This window comes from Entelurus aequoreus, linkage group LG08, assembly GCF_033978785.1.
Source record: "Entelurus aequoreus isolate RoL-2023_Sb linkage group LG08, RoL_Eaeq_v1.1, whole genome shotgun sequence".
Lineage (NCBI taxonomy): Eukaryota > Metazoa > Chordata > Actinopteri > Syngnathiformes > Syngnathidae > Entelurus > Entelurus aequoreus.
Window position 1 is genome coordinate 81,100,326 of NC_084738.1, and position 13,568 is coordinate 81,113,893.

The following is a 13,568-nucleotide window of genomic DNA, read 5'->3' on the forward strand; positions in this document are numbered from 1 at the left end:
GACTAAATATTTATGTGGTATATTTTGTACTTGTATTTTTTTGTTGTTGAAGATTTTCATTATTAAATTAGATTTTGTTGCAAAAAATGATTGGACTAAATATTTATGTGGTATATTTTGTACTTGTATTTTTTTTTTAGAAGATTTTCATTATTAAATTAGATTTTGGTGCAAAAAATATTTAAATAAATATTTATGTGGTATATTTTGTAATTGTATTTTTGTTTTAGAAGATTTTCATTATTAAATTACATTTTGTTGCAAAAAATTATTGGAATAAATATTTATGTGGTATATTTTGTAATTGTATTGTTTTTTTTTTAACATTTTCATTATTGAATTAGGTTTTAGTGAAGCAAATGATTGAACTAAATATTTATGTGGTATATTTAAAAAAACTAAACATTTTCATTATTAAATCAGATTTTGGTGAAATAAATGGTTGGACTAAATATTTATGTGGTATATTTTGTAATTGTATTTTTTAAGAACATGTTCATTATTAAATTAGATTTTGGTGCAAAAAATATTTAAATAAATATTTATGTGGTATATTTTGTAATTGTATTTTTGTTTTAGAAGATTTTCATTATTAAATTACATTTTGTTGCAAAAAATTATTGGAATAAATATTTATGTGGTATATTTTGTAATTGTATTGGTTTTTTTTTAACATTTTCATTATTGAATTAGGTTTTGGTGCAACAAATGATTGAACTAAATATTTATGTGGTATATTTAAAAAAACAAAACATTTTCATTATTAAATCAGATTTTGGTAAAATAAATGGTTGGACTAAATATTTATGTGGTATATTTTGTAATTGTATTTTTTTTAGAACATGTTCATTATTAAATTAGATTTTGGTGTAAAAAAAGATTTAAATAAATATTTATGTGGTATATTTTGTACTTGTATTTTTTTTAAAGAACATTTTCAATATTGAATTACATTTTGGTGAAAAAAATGGTTGCACTAAATATTTATGTGGTATATTTTGTACTTGTATTTTTTAGAACATGTTCATTATTAAATTAGATTTTGGTGTAAAAAAATATTTAAATAAATATTTATGTGGTATATTTTGTACTTGTATTTTTTTTTTTAGAACATTTTCATTATTAAATTAGATTTTGGTGAAAAAAAGGGTTGGACTAAATATTTATGTGGTATATTTTGTACTTGTATTTGTTTTTGTTTTTTTTAGAAGATTTTCATTATTAAATTAGATTTTGTTGCAAAAAATTATTGGACTAAATATTTATGTGGTATATTTTGTAATTTTATTTTTATAACATTTTCATTATTAAATAAAATTTTGGTGCAAAAAAAGATTTAACTAAATATTTATGTGGTATATTTTGTAGTTGTATTTTTTTAGAACATTTACATTATTAAATTAGATTTTTGTGAACCAAATGATTGGACTAACTATTCATGTGGTATATTTTGTATTTGTTTTTTGTTTTTTTAAAACATTTTCATTATTAAATTAGGTTTTGGTGCAACAAATGATTGAACTAAATATTTATGTGGTATATTTAAAAAAACAAAACATTTTCATTATTAAATTAGATTTTGGTGTAAAAAAAAGATTGGACAAAATATTTATGTGGTATATTTTGTAATTGTATTTATTTATTTATTTTTAAACATTTTCATTTTTAAATCAGATTTTGGTGAAAAAAATTATTGAACTAAATATTTATGTGGTATATTTGGTATTTGTATTTTTTTTTTAAAAACATTTTCATTATTGAATTAGGTTTTAGTGAAGCAAATGATTGAACTAAATATTTATGTGGTATATTTAAAAAAACTAAACATTTTCATTATTAAATCAGATTTTGGTGAAATAAATGGTTGGACTAAATATTTATGTGGTATATTTTGTAATTGTATTTTTTAAAAACATGTTCATTATTAAATTAGATTTTGGTGCAAAAAATATTTAAATAAATATTTATGTGGTATATTTTGTAATTGTATTTTTTAAGAACATGTTCATTATTAAATTAGATTTTGGTGCAAAAAATATTTAAATAAATATTTATGTGGTATATTTTGTAATTGTATTTTTGTTTTAGAAGATTTTCATTATTAAATTACATTTTGTTGCAAAAAATTATTGGAATAAATATTTATGTGGTATATTTTGTAATTGTATTGGGGTTTTTTTAACATTTTCATTATTGAATTAGGTTTTAGTGAAGCAAATGATTGAACTAAATATTTATGTGGTATATTTAAAAAAACTAAACATTTTCATTATTAAATCAGATTTTGGTGAAATAAATGGTTGGACTAAATATTTATGTGGTATATTTTGTAATTGTATTTTTTAAGAACATGTTCATTATTAAATTAGATTTTGGTGCAAAAAATATTTAAATAAATATTTATGTGGTATATTTTGTAATTGTATTTTTTTTTTTTTTTTACAAGATTTTCATTATAAAATTATATTTTGTTGCAAAAAATGATTGGACTAAATATGTGGTATATTTTGTGATTTTATTTTTTTTAAGAACATTTTCATCATTAAATAAGATTTTGGTGCAAAAAAAGATTGTGGTATATTTTGTAATTGTATTTTTTTTTTTTTTAGAACATTTTCAATACTAAATTAGATTTTGGTGCAAAAAAAGATTGAAATAAATGTTTATGTGGTATATTTTTTAATTGTATTTATTTTATTTTTTTAAAACATTTTCATTATTAAATTAGGTTTTGGTGCAACAAATGATTGAACTAAATATTTATGTGGTATATTTAAAAAAACAAAACATTTTCATTATTAAATCAGATTTTGGTAAAATAAATGGTTGGACTAAATATTTATGTGGTATATTTTGTAATTGTATTTTTTTTAGAACATGTTCATTATTAAATTAGATTTTGGTGTAAAAAAAGATTTCAATAAATATTTATGTGGTATATTTTGTACTTGTATTTTTTTTTTAAGAACATTTTCAATATTGAATTAGATTTTGGTGAAAAAAATGGTTGCACTAAATATTTATGTGGTATATTTTGTACTTGTATTTTTTAGAACATGTTCATTATTAAATTAGATTTTGGTGTAAAAAAATATTTAAATAAATATTTATGTGATATACTTTGTACTTGTATTTTTTTTTTTTAGAACATTTTCATTATTAAATTAGATTTTGTTGAAAAAAAGGGTTGGACTAAATATTTATGTGGTATATTTTGTACTTGTATTTGTTTTTGTTTTTTTTAGAAGATTTTCATTATTAAATTAGATTTTGTTGCAAAACATGATTGGACTAAATATTTATGTGGTATATTTTGTAATTTTATTTTTTAGAACATTTTCATTATTAAATTAAATTTTGGTGCAAAAAAAGATTTAACTAAATATTTATGTGGTATATTTTGTAGTTGTATTTTTTTAGAACATTTACATTATTAAATTAGGTTTTGGTGCAACAAATGATTGAACTAAATATTTATGTAGTATATTTAAAAAAACAAAACATTTTCATTATTAAATTAGATTTTGGTGTAAAAAAAGATTGGACAAAATATTTATGTGGTATATTTTGTAATTGTATTTATTTATTTATTTTTAAACATTTTCATTTTTAAATCAGATTTTGGTGAAAAAAATGATTGAACTAAATATTTATGTGGTATATTTTGTAATTGTATTTTTTTTTAGAACATTTTCTTTATTAAATTAGATTTTGGTGCAAAAAATGATTGAACAAAATGTTTATGTGGACAAGCGGTAGAAAATGGATGGATGGATGGATATTTAAAAAAAAAAATCATTAATAAATTAGATTTTGGTTCAAAAAAAGATTGAACTAAATATTTATGTGCTATATTTTGCCATTAAAAAAAATGTTTTAAAAGGTTTCATTATTAAATTAGATGTTGGTGCAAAAAATATTATTAGACTCAATTTTTATTTGGTTTATTTTGTCATTTTAAAAATGTTTAAAAAGTTGTCGTTATTAAATTAGGTTTTGGTGGAAAAAAAAACCCAAAACAATTGGACTAAATATATTTTTTGGTATAGTTTGCAATTTTAAGAAATCAATTAATAAGACATTAGCACAAAGTTGAATGCGTTATGCTGTGCCCTACAAAGTGTTAATACTGTAAGTATTGCGCTTACACGCCAGCTGTTTTTTTTATTGTAACGTTCATCTCAGTTGTGGTTTTCATAACCAAATTTGGAGGCGGCAAAATCGCCATGTAAAATCGCTAATGCTAAAAGTAGCCTGTCTATTGCAAATCCAATTAGCAGGAAGCTAGCGCATTTTGGAAGAGTGAATGAAGCCTTACTTACTTTCCGACCAAACATGCTTGCTTTGTTGGTGTTGAAAATTGCAACATTACTTCGAGGTCACCTCAGAAAATAGTACCACACGAGACTTTTCCCTACCAGTGGTAAATTCTGTTCCAATAGACACACTCTTCTGAGCCTCTTTGGTGGAAAAGAGCTCCACAGTGTAGAGACTTCCCGGAACCAGCGACCCCATGGCTAACTCTGCCGTAGCCCCGGAAACACGTTCTACGACTGGCGACGCTGTAAGACAACATCATGCGGTCCATTGAAGCCCGTCAAGTAACAGATAGATTCATGTAGTACCTGACTCGGAGGTGTACATGACCACGTATCCATCCACCAGGGCCACGGACGGTTGCCACAGCAACAGAGCAGAGGTGTCCGTCACATTTACCACGGTCAGACCTTGAGGTCGGTCCAAAGCTTAAGACGAAAAAGACATGAGCGTCCACCGAGTGCAGCGTGAGTACTACCAGGCCAACCTGTGGTTACGGAGTCAGCGCTGGGGTCACTCTCCTCCAGACCCTTCATGGCACTGACGGTCACCTGGTACACCCTGCCGGGACTCATGTTGGGCAGTAAGGCCTGGAGGACGTCGCCGTCCACAGTGACCGTCATGGGGCTTCCTGTGCACAAGCAGAGTCACTCTAGCAGGACTGTAAAGTACAGTTAACACTGGAAAGTATTACATCCATGACTAATCAGCGTATTTGTTCTTTTAAGAGTTTGTGTTGTCAGTGCTACCAACCCTGAATTGTATCGTTCTAGATGTTACGTCAGTCCTAAGTCGAATCAAACACTTTGAGTACACTGATCTTACCTCCTTCAAACGGCACATAGGTGATGTGATAGTTGTCTACTGCCGACTGAGGCACGGACCAATGGACGACAGCCGAGGAGTCGGTTACGTCAGAAAAACGAAGGCCTTTTGGTGTCATCAGGCCTGGCAGAAGGAAGAAGGGTTTACAGGTTAAATTGAACTCCAAAAACCTGTCCAAAGAGATGATACTCGTCGGTTTGGCCGAGTTTCAGAGTGACACAAACGATTAGTGTACGGAAGAGGTTAGTATAGACCCAGTGGATCGAGTCCCGAGAGGACCAAGAAGTTAGTACAGACCCATTGGATCCAGTCCTGAGAGTTCAGTGAAGTTAGTATAGACCCAGTGGATCCAGGCCTGATGCGGTTGATGTACCTGTCTGAGCTACACCGAAGATCGGTTGGGATCTGTGGTCCAAAGATATGCCGTACAGCTCAATTTCATACTCTGTTCCCCCCACAAGTCCAGTGATTAGCCTGGTTCGCTCATCCCCGGCAGCAATGTGCTCCTGAGGGCGTCCAGACCTCTTGCTGTCCCGCAGTTTGATGACAAATCGGTCGAAGAGGTCTTCGTCCGCCGCCCAGGACACGCGGAAGCTGTCAGCGGTGATGTCAGAGACAAAAAGGTGGTCCACCTCGGGTTCCGCCTCTGGCCACAAGGGAAACAACATTGTCGATGGTTGCTGGGATCGGTCCTCGACTTCGGACTAAAGAATTCAAGCAAGACGGGTTAGGAGGATCCTTCCCTATCGCATTCCTTGACCAAGATGCTCGGGTTTGTTAGTTCAAGACAGTCATGGCAACCAAGAAAGGGGATGAAAGGAACGGAAGAGTTTTCATAGACGTTCATCATGTCAGTTAAAGGTCAATCTGTTGGGAGGCCATGCGTCCTCTCGCCGGCACATTCAAAAAGGTAAACAAACAGAAGTTGGATCAACTGACGTGTTTTCCTTCCTCTGATAGTTTTGCAACAGTAAGCTGTGGAATCCACCAAACTGAAGTGTAAACCGTGAAATAAGCATCGGAGGGAAAACACGCGGTCAAATCGGAACACAAACTAACAAGCTGACTCTTATTTCAAAAGTCGAAACAGATGGGAGCCTCTCATGTGCTCCCAAGGCGACGTCAGAGCTAGACGGATGAAAGGAAATGGGAAGAGTGCTTAAGAGGATTCTGGAAAAGATTCATACGAGTCATAAATGTGGTTCTAGCAGGCAATACTGTGCTGAAGCCTCAGCAGCAGAACATGGCAGGGCTTCGGAAAAAAAACAATTCAATACATGTGTTGTGGTTTTGATGCCTGCCAGGTTGTGAAGTTGAAGCTTCAGAGTTGCATCATTGCACAGTAGTTGCACCAGGATTCGAGGGAGCCCCAAAAGGGTAGGCTCCCAGCGGTGGATACCTGTGACAGCCACAGTGGTGAGGGGCCGAGAGAGGAGCCCCGCCTCCGACACGCCCGTCAGCCTGACCTCATAGCCTATACCGGTGATGAGCCCCCAGATGTCCAGGTGGCTCTGGTTTCCCGGCACTGTGAACTCCTGGGGCGCCAGCAGCCAGCCCGAGTCGGTCACCACTAGGTTAAAGTGGCTGAAATGGCCACTGGAGGGCACAGGTTCCTCCCGGGCCTGCCGCTGCTTCACCCCCCATGACACACGGAAGCCGAAGGGGGTGACGTTCGAAACGGTCAAGTTTTCCACTTTGGGCAAAGGAGCTGTGGGGCGGTGGTGGTTTTGGAGTTGCGTGTGAAGGATAGCAAAAGCAAATCAGCAAACTGTCTTCTAGGTTTACTTCCTACATCCAATATGTCCTACACCTTAGCTGTGATATTTGAAAGATTAGCCTGTTCTGGGTCACACCTTCCTGGATGCTAGTGTGAACAATCTCATGCACTTTAAAAGTCATGCACGTGAGTGAAGTATACCTGTGGAGGCATGGGCTACCACTGAAGGAGTGCGGCGCCCGTGAGAAAGCCCGTACAGTTCAACGTTATAGCCCGTGGCGTCCATCAAGTTTGAGACGGTAAAGTTCATGGCGTCACCCGGAAGACTAAACTCCAGCGGCTCAGAATGCTGTTCCGAGTCAGCGACTCGGATAACGAAGCCATCAAAGTGGCCCGACACAGTGCTCCACGTCAAGGTGAGGTTATGCGGACTTGGAGATGAAGCGGCTATGGGCCCCAACACGGGGGCGTCCTCTGAACAGAGAGAAGAAGATGGCGGTTCAGTCTTGCATGGATTGTGAGCGTTCGGTATCTCACTTGTGGCGTCCTACCTGTCGTGGCGACAGCGAACAAAGGTTGCGTGTTGCGGCCGCCGGCGCTGGCGTACAGCTTTAGGTCGTAGCGTGTACTGGCTTTAAGGCCGGCCATGACCGTGGAGCGCACGTGGCCTGGCAATGCCTGGCCCATCGCCTGCGAGGGCAAAGCAGACTCTCTGACTTCAACTACAAAGTTATCAAACGCCTTGTCGCCCGCCCGCCACGACAGAGACACTCTGTCTGAGGTAACGTTAGAAACAACTAGCCTGGACAAATCGGGCTCTTCAGCTAGAGAGGAGAGAGAAATATATGCATTGGTTTGAAACTAAGCAGCGTCACCTTGGATGTAACAAGCTAGGCGACGGCGTGTCATCCCCACGAAGCTGATCAAAGAAACGTTTTTTTAAGAAAAAGGGTTTGCGCATCGGTATGGCTTGGGTTCAAAAGGCCTCGAAAGACAAATCTACAGAGTAGGCATGGGCCGGTAACCGGTTTTAAAAGGTAGACTGTGGTATGAAAACTGTTCCTTCATACCGTCCCTGCAGTACCAGCAAAAAGCGGATGTCAGAAGTCCTCCGGGTCGTCTGCATCATGAGCTGTGCGTGTTCTACGACCGAGGAAGGAGTCAAGTCCACTGAAGAGATCGGACATGGCAGCGCATCTACGATCTACGGGAGCAGCAACACTCACTACGTGGTATATTTTGTAATTGCATTTTTTTTTTTACAACATTTTCATCAATAAAACCTCTAAAGGCTTAGTGGCCACATGCGTGGACAGCACCTTTTAGCTCTTATTTACAAAATTGTGTACACTACTGAATTGGGGTCTTATGGCCACTTATGTGGACACTTATACTGCCATCTGGTGGTGTCAGAAGAGTATATCATACAATGGAAAAAAAGTGTAAAAATAAGAATTAGCATGTCACTAAACATGAAGTACACGGTTGTGTACTTATGAACTAAGTACATCATGTCAAAAGATGATTCTTAATTTTTATTCTAATTAGGGTCCAATAAGCCCAAGCAGCAAAGAGAAATAAAAAAAACATGTAAACAAACAGCTTGGGCCTTAAGAGGTTAAATTAGATTTTTGTGAAAAAAATGATTGGAGTAATTATTTATGTGGTATATTTTGTAATTGTATTTTTTTTTTTAAACATTTTCATTTTTAAGTCAGATTTTCGTGAAAAAAATGATTGGACTAAATATTTATGTGGTATATTTTGTAATTGTATTTTTTTTAAAACATTTTCATTTTTAAATCAGATTTTTTTGGACTAATATTTATGTGGTATATTTTGTAATTGTATTTTTTTTTTAGACCATTTTCATTATTAAATTAGATTTTGGTGCAAAAAAAGATTGAACTAAATATTTATGTGGTATATTTTGCCATTTAAAAAATGTTTTAAAGGGTTTCTTAAATAATTTAGTTTTTGGTGCAAAAAATGATTGGACTAAATATTTGATATCATTCGCCGTTGTAAAAATGTTTTAAAAGTTTTCATTATTAAATTATATGTTGGTGCAAAAAATATTATTAGACTAAATATTTATTTGATTTATTTTGCCATCTTAAATTGTTTTTAAAAAGTGGTCATTATTATGTTTTGGTACAAAAACAACCCCCAAAACAATCGGACTAAATATACTGTATTTTTTGGTATATTTTGCAATTTTAAGAAATAAAAAAAATCAATCAATAACACGTTGGCACGAAGTTGAATGCGTTATGTTGCGCCCTACAAAGTGTTAATTGCCAAATTTGGAGGTGGTGAAATCGCAGTGTAAAATCGCTAATGCTAAAAGTAGCATGTCTATGGCAAATCCCATGTAAATTAGCATGAAGCTAGCATATTTTGGAAGGGTAAAGTTAAAGCTGCCTTGACATGAATTAACTATCTGGCGTTAGTGACACCCGGAGATGTAACGATGCGAAAATTTCATAACAGGGTTATTGTCAACAAAATGATCACGTTATTATTATTATTACGGTATTGCTCCCAAAGTACTCATACACACTTATAACCACGTTTTATTTAGAAAATTAAATACAACAAATAAATAGCCACACAATATAATATTATTTTTATTTGAGTGTTTAAATATGCTTTACTTCGTCCGTTTTAATTTATAAATGTTTTTTGTTTTTTTAATAATAAAGAAAAAAAATGTGTGTTGGGTGCGTCACGCCCAGTTTTATGCGACGTCACGGAAATTCACTTCCTGTCGTCATATTGCCGCGAGTAGGCTTAACGTACAGTTTGGATTGGGAAATGTTTTTTTGATTGGAGAAAGACTTTTAATGTCTCTTGTTTTCATGTTCGCACTTTGTGCATGTGCACAGGTTGACAAGCAATTTGTATTCAATATAATTATTTACCTTGAAAAATATAGACATTTTAAAAAGATATACTGTATGTTGTAGTAAAGCACTAATGGTAACAATAACTTGGCCTGTGGTGTTCTTGTTATATTTATTGGTTTAAACAAACAACACGACCCATAAGCCTGACTTTAATTTTTCGAATTAGTGATTGTACCGCTTAAAAAAAAAGAAGAAAAAAAAGGATTACTCCTGTTCATGTGTATGTATATATATATATATATATATATATATATATATATATATATATATATATATATATATATATATATATATATATATATATATATATATGTATGTGTGTGTGTGTGTATATATATATGTATCTGTTTATATATATATTTTTTATTTCTGATTATTATTATTATTAATGTACTATTATTTCTTTTTTTGTTTATTTAATTGATGTATTGTAGATACTACTTTGTTTTTTTTTTGCTGTTTATTACTTCTTTTTTGGGGGGGGGGGGGTGGTTGGGATATAAACAACAAATATTATTTTGACATTTAGGGCACACAACAGATATATGATGTACCTGCATGTGAATATGATGTGATGGATAGGAATGTCTGATGCTGGATGTCAATAAAAATAAAAGGAAAAATAAATAAATAAAAATAAAAGGAAAAATAAATAAATAAATAAATACAAAAATAAAATAAAATAAAAATAAGATAAAGTGCACTTTTGTGCAGGATGTCACACAAGATATTTCAATAACTGTCAAATAAAAATGAGCTGCATAATAGGAAAAAAATAAAATAAACATACAACCCCTTTACTGAAAAGTTATTTTTCTTTTCTTTTCAATAAGGACTTTGAAAAAAATTAAAAAATACACATTTAAGAGCTGTATTTATAATAGCGTTAGGGAAGGGTACCGAATCTGGTACCCTTTTTGGCGCCGACCGAATCCCGCCGGTCCTACCAAGGACCGAATTGCGTAAAATCCACCCCTTGGTGATCACTCCAGCAGCACTGAGAGCGGACTCAGCCAAACCACTTCTAAGTAATGCTGCAATGTCCAATGCCAACAAAGAAATGGACTAAAAAAAACAATTTATGTTGGCTTTGCTATTGACATGCTTCTGATTAGCATCAGCGATTTTACATGGCGGTTTCCACTCCTCCAAATGTGTTAATGAAATGGAAAATATTTCGAGTGCGTAATTAGCACAATACATACAGGATTAACACTTTTTAGGGCGCAAAAGACCGCAAAGACTGATCAACACAACATCAACTATAAACTCCTGCCATCAACTGCATTTGCACATACAAATGTTTATTTTATTATCAAAACTTTTCTAAAAAAATTAAATACACACAAAAGTACCAATGGGTATGGATTTCCAGGTACCAGGAATCGGTATATTTTTGCCATATTGCCCAAATGTCATACCGGCCCATGCCTGCTGCAGAATTTCATATACTGATCCAAGGATGCATGTAAGCTCCGCCCCCGTTTCGGCCAAAGACTGCCATGTTTGACTCGAGAACTCTACAGCAGGGGTGTCAAACTCGTTTTCATCGAGGGCCACATCGCAGAGGGCCGATTTTAACAGTGAATAATTAACGGATTTGCCTATGCATTTTATTATTAAATATATTTCTTTACGTACACTGCAAACAAAAATCTGTATACTTCACAGTAAAATTCTAGTCATTTTGACAGTAGGCTATTATAGTTAATATAGACACATCATGTGTTGTCTTCATTATAACACTTATATAAGACTTTTAAAGTCATTTTGATAGTAGGCTGTTAGAGCTAATATAGACACATCATGCGTTGCCTTCATTATAACACTTATATAAGACTTTTAAAGTCATTTTGATAGTAGGCTAATATAGACACTTACATCATGTGTTGCCTTCATTATAACACTTATATAAGACTTTTAAAGTAATTTTGATAGTAGGCTAATATAGACACTTACATCATGCGTTGCCTTCATTATAACACTTATATAAGACTTTTAAAGTCATTTTGATAGTAGGCTAATATAGACACTTACATCATGTGTTGTCTTCATTATAACACTTATATAAGACTTTTAAAGTCATTTTGATAGTAGGCTAATATAGACACTTACATCATGCGTTGCCTTCATTATAACACTTATATAAGACTTTTAAAGTCATTTTGATAGTAGGCTGTTAGAGCTAATATATACACTTACATCATGCGTTGCCTTCATTATAACACTTATATAAGACTTTTAAAGTCATTTTGATAGTAGGCTAATATAGACACTTACATCATGTGTTGCCTTCATTATAACACTTATATAAGACTTTTAAAGTCATTTTGATAGTAGGCTAATATAGACACTTACATCATGTGTTGCCTTCATTATAACACTTATATAAGACTTTTAAAGTCATTTTGATAGTGGGCTAATATAGACCTCCTCTCTGAGCTGCCACCTTACCGTGGTAGAGGAGTTTGCGTGTCCCAATGATCCTAGGAGCTATGTTGTCCGGGGGCTTTATGCCCCCTGGTAGGGTCTCCCAAGACAAACTGGTCCTAGGTGAGGGATCAGACAAAGAGCAGCTCGAAGACCTCAATGAGAAATTAAAACTATGGACCCAGATTTCCCTCGCCCGGACGCGGGTCACCGGGGCCCCCCTCTGGAGCCAGGCCCGGAGGTGGGGCACGATGGCGAGCGCCTGGTGGCCGGGCCTGTCCCCATGGGGCCCGGCCGGGCACAGCCCGAAGAGGCAACGTGGGTTCTCCCTCCAATGGGCTCACCACCCATAGCAGGGGTCATAGAGGTCGGGTGCGATGTGAGCTGGGCGGCAGCCGAAGGCAGGGCACTTGGCGGTCCGATCCTCGGCTACAGAAGCTAGCTCTTGGGACGTGGAACGTCACCTCGCTGGGGGGGGAAGGAGCCTGAGCTAGTGCGCGAGGTGGAGAAGTTCCGACTAGACATAGTCGGACTCACTTCGACGCACAGCAAGGGCTCTGGAACCAGTTCTCTCGAGAGGGGCTGGACTCTCTTCTACTCTGGCGTTGCCGGCAGTGAGAGGCGACGGGCTGGGGTGGCAATTCTTGTTTCCCCCCGGCTCAGAGCCTGCATGTTGGAGTTCAACCCAGTGGACGAGAGGGTAGCTTCCCTCCGCCTTCGGGTGGGGGAACGGGTCCTGACTGTGGTCTGCGCTTACGCGCCAAACCGCAGCTCAGAGTACCCACCCTTTTTGGATTCGCTCGAGGGAGTACTTGAGAGTGCTCCCCCGGGTGATTCCCTCGTTCTACTGGGGGACTTCAACGCTCATGTTGGCAGCGACAGTGAAACCTGGAGAAGCGTGATTGGGAAGAATGGCTGCCCGGATCTGAATCCGAGCGGTGTTTTGTTATTGGACTTTTGTGCCCGTCACAGATTGTCCATAACGAACACCATGTTCAAACATAAGGGTGTCCATATGTGCACTTGGCACCAGGACACCCTAGGCCGCAGTTCCATGATTGACTTTGTAGTTGTGTCGTCGGATTTGCGGCCTCATGTTTTGGACACTCGGGTGAAGAGAGGGGCGGAGCTTTCTACTGATCACCACCTGGTGGTGAGTTGGCTGCGATGGTGGGGGAGGATGCCGGACAGACCTGGCAGGCCCAAACGCATTGTGAGGGTTTGCTGGGAACGTCTGGCAGAGTCTCCTGTCAGAGAGAGTTTCAATTCCCACCTCCGGAAGAGCTTTGAACATGTCACGAGGGAGGTGCTGGACATTGAGTCCGAATGGACCATGTTCCGCACCTCTATTGTCGAGGCGGCTGATTGGA

General features: G+C 35.6%; 1 protein-coding gene across 5 annotated transcripts in view; it reads right to left on the reverse strand.

Moving 5' to 3' along the window:
* The window catches only part of LOC133656345 (tenascin-like), a 140,279-nt gene that overhangs the window by 17,871 nt on the left and 108,840 nt on the right, over nucleotides 1-13,568 (reverse strand). For 3 of the 5 annotated variants that reach the window (XM_062057396.1, XM_062057397.1, XM_062057398.1), the window contains 4 exons: nucleotides 5,143-5,265; nucleotides 4,805-4,948; nucleotides 4,626-4,745; nucleotides 4,419-4,562 (listed from right to left, as the gene is read on the reverse strand). In XM_062057396.1, the coding sequence (XP_061913380.1) occupies nucleotides 4,419-4,562; nucleotides 4,626-4,745; nucleotides 4,805-4,948; nucleotides 5,143-5,265 (531 nt within the window). Of the gene's footprint in view, nucleotides 1-4,418; nucleotides 4,563-4,625; nucleotides 4,746-4,804; nucleotides 4,949-5,142; nucleotides 5,266-5,515; nucleotides 5,789-6,541; nucleotides 6,851-7,060; nucleotides 7,334-7,410; nucleotides 7,684-13,568 lie in introns of all 5 variants that reach the window. The other 2 variants (XM_062057394.1, XM_062057395.1) reach the window with 2 other exon arrangements.